This window comes from Mesoplodon densirostris, chromosome 8 (assembly GCF_025265405.1).
Source record: "Mesoplodon densirostris isolate mMesDen1 chromosome 8, mMesDen1 primary haplotype, whole genome shotgun sequence".
NCBI classification, from domain to species: domain Eukaryota; kingdom Metazoa; phylum Chordata; class Mammalia; order Artiodactyla; family Ziphiidae; genus Mesoplodon; species Mesoplodon densirostris.
This window is the reverse complement of record NC_082668.1, coordinates 8536435-8550964: the sequence shown is the minus strand read 5'-3', so window position 1 is coordinate 8550964 and position 14530 is coordinate 8536435. Positions and strand designations below refer to the sequence as shown.

General features: G+C 45.5%; 1 protein-coding gene and 3 non-coding genes across 5 annotated transcripts; all 4 read right to left on the bottom strand.

Annotated features, from left to right (window-relative positions):
- Positions 1 to 4192: 4192 nt before the first annotated feature.
- NCL (nucleolin) lies at positions 4193 to 13624 on the bottom strand. 2 transcript variants are annotated; one of them, XM_060106138.1, is made up of 14 exons: positions 13457 to 13624; positions 12256 to 12372; positions 10557 to 11034; positions 9973 to 10173; positions 9777 to 9863; positions 9451 to 9592; positions 8699 to 8823; positions 7669 to 7792; positions 6994 to 7151; positions 6379 to 6502; positions 6058 to 6191; positions 5407 to 5533; positions 4851 to 5077; positions 4193 to 4677 (listed from the first exon to the last, which is right to left on the bottom strand). In XM_060106138.1, exons 1-14 carry the CDS (start codon positions 13472 to 13474, stop codon positions 4601 to 4603), a joined length of 2139 nt encoding a protein of 712 aa, XP_059962121.1. In that variant the 5' UTR covers positions 13475 to 13624; the 3' UTR covers positions 4193 to 4600. The 2 variants fall into 2 exon arrangements, with proteins under 2 accessions (XP_059962121.1, XP_059962122.1); XM_060106139.1 differs by having other exon boundaries at positions 10557 to 11019.
- Positions 5215 to 5348, bottom strand: LOC132495516 (small nucleolar RNA SNORA75). The gene has a single exon (XR_009533251.1). It is a non-coding gene; the product is annotated as a small nucleolar RNA SNORA75 (small nucleolar RNA).
- On the bottom strand, positions 5895 to 5974 carry LOC132495524 (small nucleolar RNA SNORD20). The gene has a single exon (XR_009533257.1). It is a non-coding gene; the product is annotated as a small nucleolar RNA SNORD20 (small nucleolar RNA).
- LOC132495523 (small nucleolar RNA SNORD82) lies at positions 9668 to 9737 on the bottom strand. The gene has a single exon (XR_009533256.1). It is a non-coding gene; the product is annotated as a small nucleolar RNA SNORD82 (small nucleolar RNA).
- Positions 13625 to 14530: the final 906 nt, after the last annotated feature.

Here is a 14530-nt window from a genome sequence, read left to right as displayed (position 1 = left end):
TTGATTACGTGGGGGCTTAGTTTTAGGCTTTAGGTTTTGTTAGGGTGAGTCTATCTTAGTTTTGCATTTTGCCCTTACTCCTAGGGCTTAATCCATGGGCCTGGAACGTGCTGTTACTTCTAAAGTATGATTCTTCCGAGTTTCAAAAAGCTTAAGTGTTTATCGAACACCTCTAACTGGGCAGAACTTGAACTTCAAACTTCTCTCCAGCACCAGGTATTTATTTGCTGGAACCTGTAGCCAGCTATTTCACCTTTCCATTGTTTACCCCTGTGCTCATGGGACTCTTGCCCTGCTCATCAATTTAGGACTCAGCCAAGAATCTGAAGGCAACTTGTATGCATATTTTATGGCTTTCTCCTCTGTCTCCCTCATCTTCAGGAAAGTTTCCAGACTCAAACTCCAACCCGACTTCTCAGTTTAGTAAGACTCCCTTTCTGCTTAAACTCTATGCCCAAAGGTTCATGCTAATCGGGGTGCAGGGTGGGGTACCCCTGAGGGGAAAGATGGTTAAACATGTATCTCCTCCCGTGTCCTTACCTTCTTTCAAGGATGGTTTCTGCTCCAGTTTCTATCATCTGGTATTGTTTGGTCTTCAACACCTTCAGAAGTTGATTCTTATATTTTGTCGAGTTTATAATTATCAACAGGAGGGTTAGTCTGTTATAAGCCACTCCATCATTACCAGAACCAAACTCCCTAACTGTATTTTAAATGTTAATACATCTTGTGGAGGGGGAGGTCCAAGAGGGAGGGGATATATGTATACATATAGCTGATTCACTTCACTGGACAATTGTAAAGCAACTACAAATTTAAAAAATGTAAATACATCTTACCTGATGTATTAGTGAACACATACACAATTCTATCACAAATGATGTACTTTAATATTTTAAAAACTTTTTTCAGGGCTTCCCTGGTGGCGCAGTGGTTGAGAGTCCGCCTGCCGATACAGAGGATGCGTGTTGGTGCCCCGGTCCGGGAGGATACATGTCGGGGAGCGGCTGGGCCTGTGAGCCACGGCCGCTGAGCCTGCGCGACCGGAGCCTGTGCTCCGCAGTGGGAGAGGCCACGGCAGTGAGAGGCCCGCGTACCGGAAAAAAAAACTTTTTTCAATATACTTGATTTCCCTTATAATGCTTTAAAAAAATATTTGAAAACATTATTCTGGAAAGGTTTCAAAAGCTTTACCAGACTCCCAAAAGAACTCCCAACACAAAAATGTTAAGAACTTGAAAAATGTACGTTAAGAACTCCTGGCCTTAGAGTCCCTCCTGCTGCTGCCATAGGTTTCCTGCAGTTGGGGGAAGGAGTTTCTCCAGGACTTCTTCATTACCTACTGAATACCTACTATGTCAGGGACTGTCCTAGGCCCATGGGACAGAACAGTAAATACAACCAAGTCCCTCCTCTCAGAGGCTGGCAGGAACACGAGTGTTCTTTTCACATTTCCATGTACAAGGACCAGCAGTAGAGTCTTTCTCCTCCAGTGACGGCGTTACCTGATGTGGAGGAACGGCCACTGGCTCATGTATATTAACTGGAGAAAATCCTGTTGAGAGGCTCCACTCCCAGGTTTACTTGTTCTCGTCCCTCTCCATCCCGGCTACTATCACAGAGCCTGCACCTCCTTCCTAACCGTGGGAGAAAAGGACGTTGCAGGTGGGCAGGAGGAATGTCAGGTGCTGCAGGGAAGCCATCAACTAGGGCAAGACCAACCACTGGATTTGCAGCCTTTGGTCACTGGCGCCCTTAACGAACTGTGCTGACGTGGGGACAGAAGCCACACTACTGGAGGCAAAGGGGGAGGCAGGAGTGTGGTCCTTCTCGAAGTCCGGCAATAAAGGCTAGAGGGAACGGCTAGGCAGGGAGGCAGGCTCAGGAGACAAGCTCTCTTGGGATGAGAAAAGCTTTGGCACTTTTTAAGGCTGAGGGCAGACAAAGATTGAGTTACAATGAAGTAATTAGTGGGCCAAGTATGGGTAAATGGGACAAGCATTCAACAAACTGTGGTTCTTGTACTCAACTGGAATCCACTTTTTTGGCGGGGATTCCACACCATCTCTGTGTGCTGAGTGCACTTCCTGCAGATTCCCAGACCCTACCACTACATAAATTGAGTTTGGAGTTGAAGACCCATTGGCCTGAGACAATCTTCGGCTTCCTTCTCGACGCCTCTGCCAGGTGTCCACATCCTTGTGGATGTGCTGCCACCTGCTGGAAGGATGGTGGAAGTGGCGACAACCATTTGCCGTAGGAAGCTGCTTTTCTAAAATGGCTGCAAAACCCTCACCCAATCCAAACCAGGAACCAGAGGGAGCAGGGAGGCCTAGGATTCAGAAGTCTGCAGGACTCCCTACGTGCAAGTCCTAGAGCTCCCCTGCCATCCCAAAGGGTAACCACCCTCCATCCTCATCATCCTTCCACTGGAAGTCAGCATAATACCCCTGGCTGGAGTAACTAGTAACACACAGGGCTGGACTGTTTCCTTCACCTGAGAGGAAAGAAAAACAGGATGAATCCGATTTTTCTGCTCTTGTCTTGCGCCATAGCCGGTTAAGAGAGTCCGAGATAAAAGCCTGGCACACTCTCAGCACCACTAACTGCCAGTGGGTTAGCAAGGTGGGTTCAGACTTTTATCTCAATGCAGGCCCTACCCTAGGAGCCAAGAACTCCTGCAACTGGGCCGCTAGCAGGGTCAGGTTCAGCCCCCCCCTGCCAAAGGGAACCCACCAACACCCCACCACCACAGGGTCTTAGTTAATACAAGTACTGAATAAGCACTGGCTCTGCCAAGCTGGCAAATGCTAATTCATGTTCCTAGATGGCCAAGGAGTGTCCTATGCTTTCAGGTTTAAACCCGGAAAACAGCTGCAGAGTAATGGAGAAGGCCCTGCAGACCCCAAGACCAATCTCACAGGCCCCTTCCTCAAATTCCAGTTTGGGACAGACTGAGCTGCTATTAATGACGTAACTTTTCACATGCTCGGCTAAAACTCTACTCAGCGTTGCTTTAAGACATAATATACTTTAACTCATGAGTAGCCCTAATGGGCTCCAACTAATTAAACTTTTAATTCTAGAAAAATATAGGCTACCAAGGGTTCATTAGTTTGCTTTTAATTTTTATCAGAGTATAGTTGCTTTACAATGTTGTGTTAGTTTCTACTGTACAGCAAAGTGAATCAGCTATACGTATACATACATCCCCTTTTTTGGATTTCCTTCCTATTTAGGTCACCACAGAGCACTGAGTAGAGTTCCCTGAGCTATACAGTAGGCTCTCCAATGGTTCACTTTAGTTTTTAGGTTTGCCTGACCAGAGGATGTCCCTCTGCTGGCTTGATTTTTCTTCCCAGCAGCACCCAAACTTCCAATCTTCCACCCTTTCTAACCAGGTTATTTGTCCTGGTCTGCGCCTTTAGTACTTACAATGGACTTGACTTGGTGAGTGGTGCATGATATGCACAAGGTTTAGATTCCCTCATCCTGCCAGCAACTCATAACCAGGACAAAACTAAGCTAATGCAAATCCTTTACTTTGCCCTCTAGTCTACCAGTACCGTATTTTTGAGTTGGCACTTTCATTCTGTACCATCTTGCGCACCATTTTTCAACTAAATATATCATGTTAATCGCTTGACCTAGGCCTCTCATGTGACCTTTTACTGGAAGTGGGGGGGTGGGGGTGGGCAAGGGAATGCTTAACAAGCCAGAATGTCCACCAAAGGCCTTTCTTGTTGGTTTAACCTGAGGGTGCTGGGGGAATTACAAAAGATATTAGGTCCATCGGCTAGACTGGTAGTTTCCTCTCCGGCCTCACAGTCCCAAAGCCTCCATTTTGGCCCATTCATCCAGCAGGAATTATACTCATCAGTCATTGCTCTCGCATGCATATCTAAAAAAGCCCGGACCAAAGTGCTCCTGGCCCTCTTTCCAAAGCACTTTTTCAGGACACCTGACCCCTCAGGCCTGTTTCTAAGTGGGGTAAGGCCACAGTGGACTTCCAATGAGCCTTTCACATGACATACACAGGGCTGCAAAAACTTATGGCTGGGATACCTGAAACCAAAGCATAAGCATTTTCACAGGGGGTGGAGATCTGGAGTGGCAGTACTGATTTGCCATGCTCCACTCTCAGTGATATTCCAGGAGAAACACTCTAGGACAGGAAGTACAAGTCTGGCACCAGAGTTTAGGACTTTTAATTTGTCCCAAAGTTGCTAAAGCAAAAATCATGATAAAACATTCTGCTTTCCTTTATAACCCACCAACGCAAACAAAACAAAACAAAACCAAAAAACTCCGTAGGAAAAAAAATGGTTTTGTACATGGGAGGAAACAATATAAATTCAAAACTTACAGATAAGGGTTAGCTCTATCACGCATCTCTTTAAAAAGTTTATACGAATATCCAGTCAACACCAACAGGGTTATCTCCCTTGAAATGTTATCTATACGGGTTTCCAAGTAGACCACAGGGCTGTATACTGTCTTGGAATGTCCTCAGAAGGCTCCGTCATTGAGCAGGTAACAGAGTAAAAACCTCAGAGTCCTTTCTTTCAAATGGAAGAGGGGAAGACAGGGATAGAAGAAACTATTCAAACTTCGTCTTCTTTCCTTGTGGCTTGTGGTCTCCTCCTCCTCCTCTGCCGCCTCGGAAGCCTCCTCGCCCTGCAGGAAGGCAAGCCGTCACTGAAGAGTGGCTGCAAAGCTGCCAGCCATCCCCTCCCCAGCAGGACGAGTGGGGACTGGTGCAGGAACCGGGGCCTGCAGGCTCAGGTCCGGGAGTGCACTGCCACGGCTACCTGGCGCACACAGCTGGGTGGCCACCGCGCGCCCCTTACCTCCAAAGCCTCCCCGGCCTCGGCCTCCAAATCCACCTCGGCCGCCACCTCTGCCTCCTCCTCGGCCACCGAAGCCACCTCTGCCTCCTCCTCGGCCACCGAAGCCACCTTCACCCTTAGGCTTGGCCCAGTCCAAAGTAACTTTGTTTCCATCGATTTCACCATCTTCCATGGCCTCCTTGGCAGCTTTGGCCTCTTCCTCGCTGTTGAAGTCTACAAAACCAAACCTAAAAACACCAAACGAAATTGCCCATTATAAAGCCAACATGTGGAACAAATGCCAAGTTACTCCCACATGTTGGATGGTGATGCTTAGCTGGGAAAAGACCCAGGTGAGGGGAGTTCCCTATGGAAAGCTGAAACAGAATGTCCCACAAAACAGCTGAATATACCTCTGTGAAGACAGAAGGCAAGAATGCTAGCTCTGTGAATTGTCTCTTCTTCTCGTGCGAATCCTAAACTGTCACCGATCGACAGAAAGGAGCTCAATGAGAAGACGTCTTAGGTGGGAGCTCTCCACCTGGTGGAAACCACACGTTCCCTGCATCTTACTTACCCCTTAGAGGATCCAGTCTCCCGGTCAGTGACTATCCTTGCACGAATAGAGCCGTCAAACGACTCCTTTAATGTCTCTTCTGTAGTATCCTCAGACAGACCTTTGACGAACAGAGTTTTGGATGGCTCTGGGAAAGAAAAAATAAAAATTGTACTTTTTATTAAAGTCACAATTTATGACAACATGCTGGACTTGCATGTTGCAGTCTAGTATCTGACTACTGGCTAAGAATGCTTATCTTAGCAAAAGGTAGCCTTTCACCTTGAGTGTCTGGGTAAAAGCAACTTGGTCAACTAATGTTTAAAGCAAAGGGCTTAGACCAAATGCCATGTCAAGTTTACACTGATCATCAGAGCAGTTGAGAATCTTCTATGGAAAACGGGAGAAGCAGCGACCCAAGCAAGTGAAAGTAGTTCTAAACCAGGCGGCTACAAACACCATACAGGACAGTAAAGCCCTGGCAAATGTGCTGCTCAGTGCTGACTTAGCTGGATCAGAACTTGACTATCTAGAGGACTTCTCTTGAGATTTCATCAGTTATTTCTCAGATAATCAGTCATCATATCCAGTATCATTTACTCAGCAGCAACAGAAACAAATGTTCTAGATCTGAGGATGCAACCACAACATCCTGTTAATGAAGTAACTTACGGCTTCTTGCATTAGGTTGTCCCCTGGGTCCTTGCAACTCCAGCCTGATGGCTCTGCCCTCAATTTCCCTTTTATTACATGAATTTAAAGCTTCTTTAGCATCTTCAAATGACGCAAATTCTATAAATGCATACCTGAGGATAAAAAGTCAACATTTCGTGTAAGTTACCAAGCACACTGCTCCTCTGATGCCACCAAGCCTTTTTCTTCAAACACTTAAACTGTGCAGCTTCTACTAATGGCCAGGAGAACATGGTTTTACCTCCACAAGATACTCTTAAAAGCCTGTAAGTGACAACATAAAGATACTAATTATTTTACCCTTTAGATTTGCCACTTTGGTTCTGGGCCACTTTGATAAACGTCGCCTTCTCAAATACTTCCTGAAGAGTTTCTTCCGTTGCACTATAGGAGAGGTTGCTTAAAACCAGGGTTTTTGATTCACCTACAAATAAAGAGATGGCAAATTAAGACTGAAGCAGTAGTTCCCAACTTCAGTCACAGCTATACATTGTTCTTAAAGAATCTGTGCTTGGGAGAGTTAACACACCAATGTTGATACAAGTGGAACCCTACCTGGTACTCAACATATCAAGTACTACTACGTACTGTTACATGCTGCTTCCTTCCACTCCTACTGTTCAGATGTAAGCTGACTACAGCCCTGTGTCTTCCTAGCATATTCTAATTTTTAAATGCACACGATCTAAGTCCTTTACAGTATAAAACATGCAAAGGAAGCTAGATTTATCTGTGTTCTAGTACAAAGATCTCATATAGCTCTCATTCAAGACACTCAATTACAAATACAGGTATAACTTGCTGATCTACATCTACATCCAATTTATCAGTCAACTTTATAAAGTACAAAGATGCAAAGGATTTCTTTCCCCTCCATCAATTCCAGAACCCTGTAGGAAGCCTATAAATTCTTACCAGTCCAAGTGCTATTCTTTCCACCTCTATGGTCTTGACCTTGACCTTTCTCTCCAGTATAGTACAGGGAAATGGATCGCCCATCTATCTCTGTTCCCTGCTTTTCTTCCAAGGTTTTCTCTGCATCAGCTTCTGTCTTAAATTCAATATAAGCAATCCTACAAAAGGAAAAAACATTAAGAACTCACATGATTTTTAAAACCATATTAATTCTCTAACACAAATGTTTTTAATCTCAGCAATATGCCCGTATTTCAGATAAGTACAATAAAAATGTCCTTTGTTCTATAGTAATTGAAATGTTCAAGGTTTCTGCCATCTTCCACTTTTCAATTTAAACTTTCCTCCCACTATAGAAAGTTTGCCAAACACTTCTAGAAAATCTGTTCACATTAAGTCCACCTCACTACAATAACTACAATTATTTCCAAAACATTTACTGTAAGCTAGGCACATATACAGTATTTTATACATTAGCTCATCTTATAATAAAATCACTCTATTTTATCACTTAAAGTACATTATCCCCACTGTACAGATGGGTGACTGACATAGGTTACAGAATAATTAATTTGCCCAAAATCACAAACACAGGAAAATTAAATCAACATTTCTTTTATAAATTAGTAAAGTTCATTAATTTTAATGAAACACTGCAGTAGACACGAAACATACCCTTTACTCTTTCCATCCTTGCTGACTAATCTGATCTCCACAGCATCTTCAAACACTTCTTTTAATTCTTCCTGAGTAACTTTATAAGGAAGATTTTTAGCCAAAAGTGTTCTCGCATCTCGCTCTAGATTAAAAAACAAAAACACAAAAATGAACTGGATGGCTTAAAAGACCATTCTTCCCCCAAAGATCACCAAAGACTGACCAATGTAAAAGTTCTGTTTAAGAAATAATTTTGAGGGACTTCCCTGGCCGTCCAGTGGTTAAGACTCTGCACTCCCAATGTAGGGGGCACGGGTTGGATCCCTGGTCAGGTAACTAAGATCCTGCGTGCCACACAGCACAGCCAAAAAAATAAAAATAAAAAGGTTAGAAATAAAAAAAAGAGATTCTACAATGTAGGAGGCACTCTGCTATTATGGAAATATAGCAGTGGCAAAACAAATTGCTGTCACAGCTGACAACAAACTATGCACTGAATATTTAAAATACAGCTAAATATTATATAGTATATAGAGAGGAGATATTCAGTATTTTTCCATTAAAAAGATCATTAAAAAAACAAGTGTAGGGAATTCCCTGGCGGTCCAGTGGTTGGGACTCAGAGCTCCCACTGCAGGGGGCATGCTTCGATCCCTGGTCACAGAAATAGCATCCCATAAGCTGCACGGCATGGCCAAAAAATTTTTTTTACTTTAAAAAATAAAAAGATCATAAACACACACTTAAAATGTGACAAGTGCATACAGAGAAGGGTAAAAGATGCAAAAGGAGTAGTTAGGGATCTGCTCTAGGTCCAGTGAGGAAAGGACCCTATTAATTTAGGTACATCTAACCAATTATTTTTTGATTAAGTCTAGCAAGCAGTGCCAGGCACTGTTGTAAACATTTAACATTCTAATTCATTTAGTCCTCACAACATTATGAGGAAGCCAAAGGGAAAACAGTTAACTACTTACCCTGGCTTGTCTACATTAGATTAGATACATAACCATTAACAAGTATCATCATTACCTAAAGCTTTACATACCTTTCTTACTGTCTTTTCCCTTTGGTTTTTCTAGTTTAATTTCATTGCCAAAGACTTTTAAACCAGTGAGTTCCAAGGCTTTTCCCAGGTCTTCAGCAGATTCAAAATCCACGTAGCCAAACTTCCTTTAAGGCGAAGAGGACAAAAAAAAAAAATTACACGTGGGGGGAAAAAACAAAAAAACCCCACCAAACAAGAGCCACGTAACACATATTCTGGGAAAGCAGCAACACTAATATGATGGTGCAAACAAGGATTAAAAAGCACCTATACAATTAGTAAAATTGAATCAGGCTCTTTTAAGCTGAGGCTACAGAGCAGGATTTAAGTACCAAGACCTGATGCAAGTTCACCTCTGAGATCTTTATTAGTTACACTGCACCTTAACAACTGATAGCAGATGACAAAAAAACCTGTTTCAGCACTAATATAGGAAAATCCTGTCTGATTAAAAGCATTCACTCTTATGGCTTCTCAGGTCTAATAGATACTTCTAAGATAAGCATCAGATCTCATTATTAGAAACTAGACTGTGCTACATCAAAAGTTAAGGAAGATTACAGAAAAAATTTCAATTTGGGGGTTTTACAATTTGATAGGCCAATGATTTAATTCATTAATGTCTAATCTTTGAAGACTTTAACATACTCACATTTAAGGATAATGGGCTATGGTTCTAAAAGGGGAAGGAAAAAGCATTAGCAGACCCACGAGTATCGTGCAGAACTACGGCACAGCTCCCCCATACTTACCTAGACAAACCAATTCTGACATCAACAACTGCAAGATCATTTTTCGCAAAAAGGTCACTGATACCCGTTTTCAACTCAGGAGCAGATTTACTGAAGTTCAGGTTTCCAACAAAGAGATTGAAAGATGTAGTTGGTTCTGTGGCTGCACAAAAAAATTTACTCAAATTAGTCTATTTTCCAGTATATTTGACTATTAGTCAAATTATTTCTGTACACAGCACATCAGCACATTGCAATATAACATCAGGTTTCAGTATTAAGTCCCTTTGTTGTTCATCACTTGTGCTATTAGGTGTTATTTCCCACCTCCCAATTCTCTAAGTTACCTTCCACTTTCTGTTTCTTGGCTTCAGGAGCTGCTTTTTGTTTGGCCATTTCCTTCTTTCGCTTTCCAGGTGCTTCTTTGACAAGTTCTGGTCAAGATATCAAACAATCTATGTCATCCACAAGTAGCCACACATACTCAAGCATCTCCTTTAAACAAAACTCATGCCAATGTACTTCAGAATCTAACTTGGTTACCTTCCTCCTCTTCCTCCTCCTCCTCCTGGTCATCTTCTTCCTCCTCCTCGTCTTCATCCTCCTCCTCCTCCTCCTCCTCCTCATCGTCATCGTCATCCTCATCTTCATCTTCAGCAGTGCCCTTTGCCTTCACAGGAGCAGCTTTTGCTGGAGCTTTCTTTCCTTTGGCTGGTGCAGTCTCCATAGCTTCTTCTTCAGAGTCTGAAAGAGAAGCCACCTAGTCAAAAACTCAGAATTATCCGTTTTATTCCTAGTCCTAGGAAAAGCCAAAGGAAAATAAATGTAATCTTGTCCATGCCACTGTGCTTAGGCTATGGCAAGAATTAACAAATCACTTGGAAGCAAAAATCTACACTGTGAAAAATACAGGATGAGCTGTTTGAAGCATGCTACCCAGGAGCAGGCAATCATCCACGGGCACCACACAGGCACCACCAGTGCACCACAACCAGCCCAGAGAACCCCTGGGGGTGACGCTTGTCTAACCCACCCCAGGTCGTCAGGAGTACAGCATTACCACCCACACCTCGCCCCTAATGTTTCTTGCAAACAGGAGCCCAAGGACTGCCAATACAATGCCTTACCATCCTCGTCATCCTCGTCATCCTCATCATCGTCTTCACCGTCATCTTCATCCTCGTCATCCTCATCATCTGAGGCAGGAGCAGCAGCTGCTTTCATCACCGCTGGCTCGAATTCATCCTCATCCTCCTCTTCATCATCCTCATCCTCCTCTTCACTGTCATCTTCATCTTCCTCATCACTGTCTTCCTTCTTGGCATTCTTGCCGTTCTTTGCTCCCTTGGCTGGAGCGGCTGCTCCCTTCTTACCAGGGGTTGCTACCAATGCTTTGCCTGGTGTGGCTCCCTTTTTGCCAGGTGTTGCTACTGCTTTGGCAGGTGTAACTGTCTTCTTGGCTGGCGTAGCAGCTGTCTTTTTGCCAGGGGTGACAACTGCTTTCTTTGCCGGTGTGGCAACTGCAACCTTTTTTGTTGGGGAAACCATCACCTTCTTTGCTGGAGTTGTGGTTGCCTTTTTGCCTTTTTTCTGAGGAATAACAACCTTAAGAATAAATAAAAACCAACATAGGCCTGTTTCCAAACTCAAGAGAGCCTTGGTCCCATAAATGAATGCTAAATTCTAGCACTGCCTCTAGTTGAAGACCACATGCACTAGATGTTAGCAAGTTAAACTACAGGGTCAAGTAACATGTCCTTCTGTACGCTTCAAGTCACAGTCCTCATCCCGCAGCACACCCTAACAGGGACTCTGAAAACAGACTGGATGCCACTGCGTGGGCTTAGGCAAAGTTTTAAAGCTTAATTTTAAGCCTCAATAGTTTCCCATCTGAAAATAACTCAACTTTATACAATGCTTTAAGGATTGAATTGATATATGTAATTAAAAGCCTTACACATAGAAAGGACTACCTGTTACGTGTTACGAAGTTATTTGGGGCTCTCACAGTGGGTGGAGGAATAAAGTTCACTGAACGTTCATTCTTAGGACCAAAGAGAAAATGAACATCAAATAGTCAAGCTGTACAGTCAATCGTTGCAAAATTAATACAAAGAGTGAACAATTAGCTTGATAAAAAAACTGTCATTTATTTACATTTAAGTCACACTCAAAACCACATTTTGTTGACTATTGGTTTTATCAGGTTCTGTGTGTCAAAATAAAATCTTTCTTGAATTCTAAATAAGAAACATGAGCAAATACTGCAATTAGCCGTCTTTACAGCTAGCCAACAGTAGCTGGGAGTGCTAATGAAGTGCTAACACAATGGGAGGTGGCAACCCTCAATCCACACATTGTAACAGTGTTTAGTACTATCAAGCCCATACAGGGTAACAGAGACCAATTAATCCTACTTAGAGACTAGACGAATCTGTTAAGGCTAACCTCAGACCTAAATATAATGCGCAAAGCTGCCACGCGCAGGACAGTTTACTGTCCAGGCTGTTTCTCCAGCTGGTATGTGGGGCTAATGTGTTCCAAGTGGAAAACTAATAATATATTATTGCATTATATCACACCAAGCCCTGCAGAGGGCACATGAAAACTCCACACCTTTCCTCTCAAGTTCATTCAAACACTTACTCTTATGGTATCTTGACAGGTCAATAAAAACGTTGTGAAACGCTGGACCATTACAACAGGTCATATATGGATAAATATAATGCTATTTTTTGCCAGTATTTTCAGACGCCCAATACCATGTGCTCTTAACTCTCCATTTTGTAGTTTAACACAACTCTGCGTTCAACTATATACAATTACCTCTTCTCCACTGCTATCATCCTCTTCATCTTCTGACATTTCCTCATCTTCACTATCTTCTTCTACCTCCTTTGGGGGAGGAGCCATTTTCTTGGGGTCACCTTGATTTTTACCGGCCTAAAACAGACGCATTACACATTACACCTCCCACATTTCAGGCCATTCTTCAGAGTAAAACCACAGTCATCTCCCTCAGAACCCGCTCTTCATACTGTTAAGTACAATTAACGTAAAAACTACTCTTCATACCAATGTTACCACAGGTGAATTGTCAACTTCCCACATATTTCCTGTCAAGTTCTTCAAAAACCAACCTTAGGATAAAAACGCAACTTCAAGAAAACGGTTTCTCTCTTCTTGCTGCGTCCTTTAAGCACACCCATTTAAAAAACTATACATCCAGCCAGAATCGAACCTTGTATCGCGGCACAAAATTTTCAATACAGCCTACAATCGGACCACTGTAACAGCTAACAATCCATGGCCCTTCACCTGGGGAAAACCACCTTAAAAAAGCCTCTGGGGTAAGTTGTGGCACCTAATCCCACCACCCTCGTCTGAATTTAAATTAAGGCAGCCTTAAAAAAAAAAAAATCCACGTCTTAACCTTTAGTATTCCGTTAAGTTTTCCTTTCCCAGGTTATCAACCCCGCCCCTTCCATCCCCAGCAGGGCCACGTGGGGGTAAGTCGCAGGCCACCATGTGCGCGCTGCCCGGCGCAGAACGCACGCGGCAGGGCCTCCTTCCGGAGCCCTCTTGCCGCCCGCCCAGAGCTGAGACCCCCGTGGGCCGCCCCAGGGCCCGGGGCCCTCGGCCCTCAGCAGGCGCCAGAACCCACGCGGCGCGGCCCACGTGGCGGGCCGCGAGCCAGGGCACATGCGTCAGGAGGCGGGGCTCCGCTCGGGCCCGTCGCAGGAGTTTGGCCTCATCCGTCCGGGGCCCAGCGCCCCCTTCCCGCGCTCAGCCCCAAAGTCCTTACCCACCGCATCGACCATCCGCGGCACCTGCCGAAGCTCTTCACGTCGCTACCACACAGCCAAAAGCCGCGAGACCTCCCAGCTAATCGCGCGAGACTTCCCGCACTATGGCGCCCTCGAAGGCGCCCGAGACCGCGCGCAGGCCCTCCTCCTGGCGGCGCCGCGCGCGCGCTCCTCGGAAAACAGGCCTTGACGCCCGTGCTCGCGCGAGCAAGGCCTCTTACCTTTGCAAGCTTTACCATGATAGCGGCTTAGGACTGCGGAGTGTGTGGCGAGCGAGTGGCGCAGATGAGGCCAGAAGAAGCGAAGCAACGTCGATGGCGGCCGCTGATCGCAGAGCTCGTACGCTTGGCTGCCAGCTAGAGCTCGAGACTGAGGCGAAAGACTGAGCCTGCCCAGTAATCGCCTCTGGAAAGGCGACGACGGCGCCCTCGTGACTCCGCCGCGACCAACCAGAGTTCGCGTCCCTCCCATAAGCCAATCGCGAGCCTGTACCTGAGAACGGCGCGGGGCGGGGCACGGGCAAGAGTGGGCGGGCAGAGGAGGCCAGAGAAGGGGGGAGGGGATTCGTGGCGGAGGCCTGGAGGCGGGACTCGCTTTGTGCAAGGCCAGCGCTGATTGGCCCGTGGGCGCGCGGTTCTCGGAGTGCCCATCCACGGCCCGCGCTCGTGGCGCCTGCGCCGTGGGACGGACATTTTTGGCGCCGCGTGTTCCCTAATTCCCGGGCGGTGGGTAACGGTGGTTTTCGGCTCCCCAGTGTGTCTGGGTCTTGTCGACTGTGGAGGGCTTGAGTTTCCTGGGAGGCTTCACGGGCGACCCCGGCCCGCACTCCACGCAGAGCCTCCTGGAGGGAGGAAAGATAAGAGTTTGCCCCGTTTCCTAATTAGCCCGAGACCGTCGGGAATTCAGGGTCCACCGCGTTGAGGGCCCAACTTCGTCCCGCCCGCTAACGAACCAAGAGCCAGAAAGTCCCCGTCTGCCGGTGAATCCCGCCCTCCGGCCCACGTGCCTGACGCTGCCTTCTGAGAGCTGCTGATATAGACGGTCGTGTATGTTTGTGAGGTTTACTGTGAGCAGCGCACAAACATAATATTTAATCTCAAGAAACCTCATGCACTAGGTCATTTTACCAGTGGGAAACACCCTGGTGGTCACTGGATGTTAACACCTGCGGGGTGGGGAGAAGAACTTGGTCAGGCCAACCACAGTGCAGGGCCTTTGACCACTCAAAAGTTCCCTCTTTGTTATTTGGGACTAAAGCAGCTATTTAAAAATGGTGGCTGCTAAATCAGTGTCAC

Bases quoted from the DNA above. Each gene is read 5' to 3' on its own strand.
- NCL (XM_060106138.1), bottom strand. The intron at 7,152-7,668 runs GTATGTTTCGTG...TTCCTTTTGTAG, and splicing joins AAGGATGGAAAGAGTAAAGG to GATTGCTTATATTGAATTTA. The intron at 6,192-6,378 runs GTAAAATAATTA...TTTTATCCTCAG, and splicing joins CAAAGTGGCAAATCTAAAGG to GTATGCATTTATAGAATTTG.